Here is a 9,070-nt window from a genome sequence, read left to right as displayed (position 1 = left end):
GTGGCGGGGAAGTATAAGCCTCGGCTTAATGGAGCATCCACATATAACGGGGCAAAATGTGACTTTCTAAATTGCTCGAAAATTTTACACTTTACCTTAATAATGATAGTGTCAGTCACTGTTAAATTACTCTAATCGCCTTATACGGCCGGCGATAAACAATCCTCACATACATTACATCCGTGAGATTTGACTGCTTTGTTGACTCGCCATCATGTTATATTAAAATTAAAGCATTTCACTCGGTAGGATGCGGGAGCTTAAATTCAAGGAAAAAAGTGAAAATAGTAGTCGTGATCGCGATTATACAGAGGACACCACAATACGAGAGATAGAAGCAACACCGATACAAATATATTTGCGTTCGTGTATAATGTCGGCATAATCACGCCACACATAAACCACGTCAAATTAAAAACCGTATACCATTAATAATAATATTAACATACGAGTGGGGAGGTGACAGGTATGTTGTGACCTAGTTTCTACGCATGATTATTAAACCTAAATGCTGCCAATTCCGAGCAGTTGATTGCTATTTACATACTTTGATTGATGTCTACCGGACTTATGAGTAGGGGCCTACAAACTTGGCCCCGTGAGTAGTTACTCCGTGATAATATACATTGAATTTTGTAGAGTGAATAGCCGAGATCATGTCAGAGTTCCATTCAATGAATAAACTTTAGATTGCCATAGCACATCGCGCGTATGTGGGATTGGCTCGAATATTTTAGAGCTACTTCACTTGGATATAATTATAAAATGAATTGAGAGAACGATATGTGGAGGCTTCCGAGCTGGAATGGCGCCTGGGAAAAAGCTGGTGCCCCTATAGGCCAGGGTAGCAAAGCATATGGTTACAGGCCCTGACATCTGTGCTGTTTCACTGGGTTGCCATTTCGCAGCAACAATTCCTTATAGCAACAAATCGCAAATAGCGTAGTCGGCCTGATTGAAATGCACTGCCACAACATTAGCTACATAACCATACCTATATAACCATAGTGTTGGAAATCTACGATTTAACTAATGATCTTGATCTGCGTAGCTCGAGTGTCTGCACGATAGCAGAGCACGCATATCATATGATCAGAATTAAGTAGATAATAGGGATTATCTTCCCTATTATCTTCCCTATTATCCTACTATTCCCTACTATTCCCTATTATCTAGGCCTACTTCTGATATGATATATACGGGCTCTGACGATATAACGAGTCAATGTCTGCATACTTGCATCACTGCGACATCTAGCGAAAGAATGTGTAAGATATTGTACAAATGCTGCCGATCAATAGAGCGTGTCTCTTGAGTCTCGTAAGTCTCACGCTAAAACCAAATCACAATCAGCGTAGAAAAGCAGGCATTTTCATTTGATTTTTCTTAAAATGAATACGAGATAATGTTTCGTTTCATTGATGTAAGCAATAATGCGTATATAATATTGCATTTCAAGGCGAAAAAAAAGCACAATCCTCACAATATAGAGCTGCAGAAGGAGTATTGTTTGACATATCAAAGCTGCATGGAATCGAGCGTCAGGAAGTGTCCAAATCAATGTTCATCAGTATATAGTATGACTATTGACGCGTCTTGAAAGATGGCGCGGCGTTCGTGGTGGTATGAGCTCTATAGACTTGTCAATGTTCATTTTGTACAGATGTGAGAACAGCAAAGAAGTTTATGTGTCAATAATTTTGTGAAGCCGCTTTATCAAACGATTCCATTGCTTACCATTTACATTCCCTAATTAGCACTAAGGCACATCTATATATAACACTAATTATGGATCCTGAATCACGTTTTGATGATTTAAACTATAAAAGATTTCGTACATATGTGTCGCATCCTACCTACTATTTACATACGCCACAGGTGTATTACTATGTTACACATGTCACCAACACTTTCTCTAATCTACTTATTGTTAAAAAATTAGTTATGCAATAATGTGATTTATAGCTGCGTAACTATCCAGCGATAAATCTCACATGACGCACTCAACCGACAAGTAAAGAAGTGTAAAAACAGAGCAGTCGTGCAATCTTGTCTCTCTGCTCACTCGCTTCATTAGACACACTCGGATTTCCCGCGAGATCGTTATTTACACGCTCGTCACGTTTGTTACTGTAGGTACTGTGTGCGCGTAATTTTAGTTCGACCGCCAGCGCCTCATTCTGTCCGTTTCGTTCTTCGCATAGTCATTTGCGGTCAGAAAAAGATCGCATGTGTTAGCCTGCATGTACCCATTTGTAGCACCCAATTATGTGATCTATGTATGTGAAATATATGATATAATTATGCGATCTATGTATATCGAACCATTGTATTAATTACTACTATTTTGTGCCTTTGTGTGTGAAAGTGAGTGAGTTTGTGTATGTGTGCTCGTGTGTGTGCGTGCGTGGACTCGTGTGTCGTAGTACAACCTACAACGTAACAACGGATTCGATCACGTGTTTTTACCATCACATGTTTTTTACGGTCTTATGAGAGCATTCAGCTAAGTACTGAGCAATCCGTCACCGTTTTTAGTTTATATTGACAACAGGTGGCGGGGAAGTATACGCTTCGGCTTAATGGAGCATCCACGTATAACGTGGCAAAATGTGACTTTCTAAATTGCTCGAGAATTTTACACTTTACCTTAATAATGATAGTGTCAGTCACTGTTAAATTACTCTAATCGCCTTATACTGCCGGTGATAAACAATCCTCACATACATTACATCTGTGAGATTTGACTGCTTTGTTGACTCGCCATCATGGTATATTAAAATTAAAGCATTTCACTCGGTAGGATGCGGGAGCTTAAATTCAAGGGGAAAAAGTGAAAATAGTAGTCGTGATCGCGATTATACAGAAGACACCACAATACGAGGGATAGAAGCAACACCGATGCAAATATATTTGCTTTTGAGTATAATGTCGGCATAATCACGCCACACATAAACCACGACGTAGTCAAATTAAAAACCGTATACCATTAATAATTAACATGCGAGTGGGGAGGCGACAGGTATGTTGTGACCTAGTTTCTAAGCATGATTATCAAACCTAAATGCTGCCAATACCGAGCAGTTGATTGCTATTTACATACTTTGATTGATGTCTACAGGACTTATAATGAGTACAAACTTGGCCCCGTGAGAATAATAATACATTGAATTTTGTAGGGTGGAAAGCCGAGATCATGTCAGAGTTCCATACAATGAATAAAATTTAGATCGCCATAGCACATCGCGCGTATGTGAGATTGGCTCGAATATTTTAGAGCTACTTCACTTGGATAATTATAAAATGAATTGAGAGAGCGATATGTGTGAGTATCGTATTTCAAGCGTGGACGCAACACGGAATCTCGCGATTCGGCGTTAGATCTAACGAGCCCAGCAGCTTCGGCCGCACAGTCAATTAGCAATTTTCAATTCAATTTTCCAGCGCCGACAATTCACTGCTGCGAAATGACGCAATTTTCGAACACCTTTTATGTAGGGTTTATTCAGGCGTTGTTCGAACACGCTTCGTGCTGGTGTAAAATTCGATGCGGACATATGTACATTACATATATGCTTAAAGTCGCTAACAAGATTTCAGCCATCATTTATTACGCAAACCGAAATAAAAAAATAAACACGCACGCGCTATTATCACTCAAATATGTACGGCGGCACACATAAGCCTGCGAACACGTCAAAAATTATGTTAAATTATTATTTAAACTTACAGCAACTAACGTAGCAGATAATAAATCTTTTGTTGTGGTTCTAAAACATCAGAATATCGTCCTATCAATGTTTTCTATTTGTTAATAACATACATAATTGATGACCATTCAAACGTTATCTTAATAATAATATCCTGACAGAATACGTCCTGCGTCATTGTTTCGGCATTATGTTTTTATTAGAATAATGACATGCAAAACGTACATTTAATATATGCAAAATATTTAACACAATATACATCATGCTCAGCTTAGGCTTGCCGCGTTCACTACAATAGAAACAATACGTTAGCTAGCGGCATTTAAGCGCGTATCGATTATTATATTAGCACTCGTCTGGCGAAAATATGAAAAATGATACCGCTATAGCTGAGGCAGTCATGCCAGAATGGCTGCTGCGGGGGGAATTGCTTCGGCTTCTGTCTGCTCCTCTGTTTCCGGTTCCGTCATGGCAGGTAAAGAATCGGGACTCGCTCCGCGCGTGACAACGATGCGAAGCTGATCGGCATATTCGAGTATCTTTATCAGCTTCTGGCGTCCGTAGCTGGCGGGATTCTTCAGTTCGATTCCCTCCGGCAGTCCGTACATGAGCACGCTGCCCTCGGTGATCTTCTTGTAGGACAGCGACGTCTTGCGGCCGATCGCCTGGCTGTATTTCAGGTTGAACAGGTCTCTGACCTTCTCCCGTAGATTCGCCGGTCCGGTCTCTCCCTTCGGTAGACTGGCCTCCCTGCTGCGCGGCTTACCTGCCGAGAGTTGATACCCACTGCCGATGTAGCGCATGAATTGCGTCTGGATGGATTCGTGGATGACGAAGCGCTGCGTCAGACTATCGCCAGCGCCGCAGACGACCGGCGCGCCGGTCTGCGTGTCGATTCCAATGGCGGCGATGTCGATGCCGATGCCACATAGCGTCGTGCAGATGGATGTGATCGCCTTAAGCTGTTTTGTGATGAACTTGTGTCGGTTCTTCGCCGGCATGTCGGCAGGGTCTTGATTGGCGCGCAACTCCTGCGCCCGCTGCTTGTACGAGGCCTTGTCCTCGATTGTCAGCTGACCCCACAGGTTGCTGACCTCCTTAATGTTGCTGATAACGCCCGTCGGCGAATGCTCCTGGTGCTCCTTACAGAAGAGGTTGAACGCGCTCGGTCCCTTGCTGTAGCCGGTGAGTGAACCGCGCCGGTACACGCGCTTACGCTTAGCCTTTCCCACTTCGTTGGCTGCTTCCGCTAGCTGGTCGGGCAGGCAGCCTTCCGGGGTGAACACAGGTGTGCTGTGAATACGGTGCGCGTAGGTAAGGTCGGCATCGGTCGGCATCGCGCTGCTGACGGGAGCGCTCGGGGCGGTGCGACCGGGAGTGACGCACGGCGCCATGTTCGCGACGCTTGTCGGCTGGAAGGTCGGCTGTCGCAGCGTTAGATCCAGGGCGCCGTCGTGCTGCGCCGACTCGCCGCGCGCGTACAACTGCGGACGCTGGCTTCTCTGCGGCTCGGGATACGACACGCGGGCAGGCGGCTGCTGCACGGCGCGGGCCGTCGCCGTCTCCTCGCTCGCCGCCCGCCCGTACGCCGCGTGGAATCCCGCCGCGCCAGACGTCGTGTTGCGCGGGTAGACGATCTCGCCCTCCTCGATCTCGCGCTGCGCCGGAGGAGCGACGACTCGCATCCGCTTAGCCTGTGTCGAGACGTCGAGCGGACCGCGCTTGCGGGCCTGCTGCTGCTGCTGCTGCTGCGGTGGTGTCTGATGCTTGGCCCTCACCAGCTGGTAAAGACTGATCAGCTCGTCCCTTGTCGGCGTGTAGGTGGCGCGTGGCGACTCGGCGTCACGAGCGAGCATCCGCGAGCCGTTCGTAGCGTGGATTGTCTGTTCGGCTTGAGCGCGCGACGCACCGTGGCTCCCGTCAGCCTCGGCGACGCCCGTAGTCACGGCGACGCTGCTGCCGTTTTCCGTCTTCGCGATGGGGTTTTGCGACGCTGCCATCTCCTTCTCGTCGCAACGCGTCTCGGCGGCTGTGCCTGATACGTTGCAGCCGTCCGTACCTGGCGATGTCCCGCCGTTGGCGTCTGTAGCGGACGAGTACGAATCCTTACCTGTGTCACGTAGCGTTGCGTTCTCGTCCGGACACGGATTGCGCTCGGACTCCGTCGCTGATATGGTAGCTGTTGGCGACTTGTAGTCTTTCTTTTCTGCATCGCGATGAACATCTTTGCCGACGACTGGCGGCGCATTCTCCGTATCGGCGGCTGGTGGCGTGTTTTCTGTTCTATTTTCCAGATGCATGATCATAACGTCTCTTTTCCTCAGTCTGTCTGTCTCTCGTTCTCTCAGTTCACCAGTAACTGATTACTAAACAGGATACAGCGTTCGTCCACTGTTATCCTGCAGTGTCTATGTGTATATGTGCTGCTGTAGTCGTACTGACACAAGCGACTTATTACTTTTACTATGATGCGTATAACAGCCACGTATCTTGTACCGGCCTCACCGGACAGCGCATTTGAAGTGACGGTCCAGCACGACCGTTACGAACGAACAACCAAGTTACGGTTAGGAGAGATATTGTTAAGACAACAGCACGCACTAGCAAGCCTGTTGTTATATCGGGTGATATCTCGCGCGTTGGCTACAAAACCAGCTCGGCCGTCGCGGGAGCGGCGACTTTGGCCATTATCGCCGTACAAACAATGGCGCACTGTTACTTAATCTGCCAGTGTGTTCGTGGTTAGGCAAGCGCGCAGAAAGAACAGGAGAAAGGTGACTAATTGTGACTGATAATGTATGCGTAACTCGTTGTCGTTTAGGGACCAAAGACACAATGAACACGTCAGTTGTGTCAGCTAAGTGTAAGTTGTATCTAGCTTGCAACGAACCTAGCGCCGGGATGCTTCTAACACGTAGCGTAAGGTTGGCATGGGAACAATGAATGCTGAATTTTCTTCATATTTCTTTGTCGTTTCCATAACACGCGATGTGTTACTTACAGTGTTATCAGTAAGTAACTAATTGACTTATGCGTAATATGCGTGATGAAATGTCATTACCTGAAATTGTCACTTATCGATTTCTTCTAATTAATTTTATTAATATTTATTAAACAGAGTTAGCTGTATCAGGGTATACAAAATTTAAATTACATCAAGCACTCAAGTTTTATCGTTGACGGCGTCGATGTACTCTAACACACTTAACACGCACGTTCGAATATTCGTGATAATAAACTTGATACAACACGTAATTCGACGTAATTCGACACACCAACCGGGCGGCAGTGGCCTTGGCAAATCTTTAGAGCCGGGCACGATTTCATGAATCACTTGTTTCGTGTCTCAGTAATGATAAGGCAATACTTCGTTGAGTCAAAAAATAAGAAATTTCCCACGGTTGGGGTATAGAGTTTGACGAGATACTTTTATTCTGTTATTTATCGCGTTAAATTAAGCGTTAGTCGATTAACTAAAGTCAATACATCTATACTATAGTTATAAGGTCACATAAACATCTCACCAGCGTTATAAACAATAACGTCAGTGTAACTCGTTGAAACTGTGAAGATACATACAGCGGATGGTGTGTAAAATTGACCTTTCTATCCAGACGTTTGTCTAATAGCGTTTACCTGGTTATACCTGTAGCTTGAACACAGCGACTTACGTAGCGCCGCCCCGATGTAATGTGCGTGCTGTATATATGTGTGTTGTCCCTACCAAGATCTATTCGCAATTTAAACACAGGTGCCTGAGAACCAAGGCATTCAAATAACCCGCGTTTGATACAATTTTGCACCCAACATTAATGCATTCGTTTCAATTGCGTATAGAATTACTAGGACAACTTTCGAGCTCAAACATGCCGTTTATATATGTGTCCTAATTGATGATGTGATATGTTTCAGGAAGGCTCACACCTGCGTCGTGCGTGGCCTCTAATCAATACACGTTTACTGCCAAAACATTTTAACCAAACGTGTAAAACCGGTCAATAATATATCGTGTAATATTTCCGTTTTTTTTTTTCATTAGCACAAGCACGCCTGCTCAAGAATCTTAAAACCACAAGCTCGCGTAATGCGCTCGAACGATCATTAAAATGCAAAGCAGTTACCTGCTAGTTAATATGCCCCGGAGAGCTTTTGTAATTGTTACGTGCTAGGCCGAGATATTATTTCGTTCATTATTCAGACGTTGAATTTTAAATGGAGTTGACAGCTTTCTTAGACTGCTGCGCTGTTCGTCGCTTCTTCCATGCGCACTGCGCTTGTCTGTGTCGCTATCGCGCGACGAGTAATTTTATAAACTTTTTAACGCGTTTCCCCGCACACGGGGGATAACGAGACGAGGGACGCGGCATCTCCCGTTCGTATGTAAAATTATCGGCGCTCTCAAACGCAGCGTGAAATAGAAATGAACACGACGGTAGTCTTAGTGCTGACGACCATATGTAATTAAAACCCAAGCGTGCTAATTACGACAAATTCTATCGGAACGCTTCACTGGTCACTTTAGACTTAAGTATATAGTGGATAGACTGGATTACATACTATCAAGAGTTCATAATAGAAAAACAGTCTAAAAATGTATATTATGGACTCTTGATACTATATACACACAGTGAACCGCACATAGCGACTAAATAATGCCGGCTTTCCTCATGCGACTGCGATACGTAATCGTAAACCAATCTTATTACCATGCTCATTGAATATTCTTCGGTGTCGATTAGGAACCCTAATACCCCCTTCCCTTACACGGATTTTTCTTACGAGTCTTTGCGGATCGCCAACTCGTAGTCAATCGCAAGCATCCGTAAATAACTCGCTGGTATCCGTATTAATTCGTCACAACTCGCGGACACTCGTATCCGGGAAAGGAGAGGCAAATTATTTGGCATGTCAAAAATTTTCTCACGAGTGTCCACGGATTGATTTTTTCCGTAAATAACTCGTAACAATCCGTAAGTATCGTAAACCGCTCGCAACAACACGCATCCGTAAACTGCTCGCAATAATCCGTAAATGACTCGTAACAATTGTACGATTGTAACGAATTGTTACGAGTTATTACGAGCACTTTACGAATAGATACGTATACTTCATACGTATTGTTTAATTACGATTTGGGAAAGGCTACAAAATCAAACACGTCATTTTCAGTTGTTATCAAGAAGTCAAAGAAGTCACATCTCTGCATATCTACTCCAGGGGCGGCGCCAAGGTATTTTCTTAGGGGGGGGGGGCGAAACCAGGGGCGTGTAGAGGAGCACGCGGGGGAAGGAGGAAATTTTTGAAATTAGACCCCCTCAGATGCGTTTTCTGCGCGAGTAGGGGGGGGTCTGGACCCCCTG

At 44.9% G+C, this 9,070-nt stretch overlaps 1 protein-coding gene across 1 annotated transcript; it reads right to left on the bottom strand.

Moving 5' to 3' along the window:
• Positions 1-2,887: 2,887 nt before the first annotated feature.
• LOC106807088 lies at positions 2,888-6,010 on the bottom strand. The gene has a single exon (XM_014809336.1). The coding sequence runs from the start codon at positions 6,008-6,010 to the stop codon at positions 4,109-4,111; it is 1,902 nt and encodes a 633-aa protein (XP_014664822.1). The 3' UTR covers positions 2,888-4,108.
• Positions 6,011-9,070: the final 3,060 nt, after the last annotated feature.

Source organism: Priapulus caudatus, unplaced genomic scaffold, assembly GCF_000485595.1.
Source record: "Priapulus caudatus unplaced genomic scaffold, Priapulus_caudatus-5.0.1 Scaffold195, whole genome shotgun sequence".
NCBI classification, from domain to species: domain Eukaryota; kingdom Metazoa; phylum Priapulida; class Priapulimorpha; order Priapulimorphida; family Priapulidae; genus Priapulus; species Priapulus caudatus.
The sequence above is the reverse complement of the archived record's forward strand: the minus strand, read 5'-3'. Positions and strand labels throughout refer to the sequence as shown.

Excerpts from the sequence above, each read along its gene's own strand:
- LOC106807088 (XM_014809336.1), bottom strand. The coding sequence starts at position 6,010 with ATGCATCTGGAAAATAGAACAGAAAACACGCCACCAGCCGCCGATACG.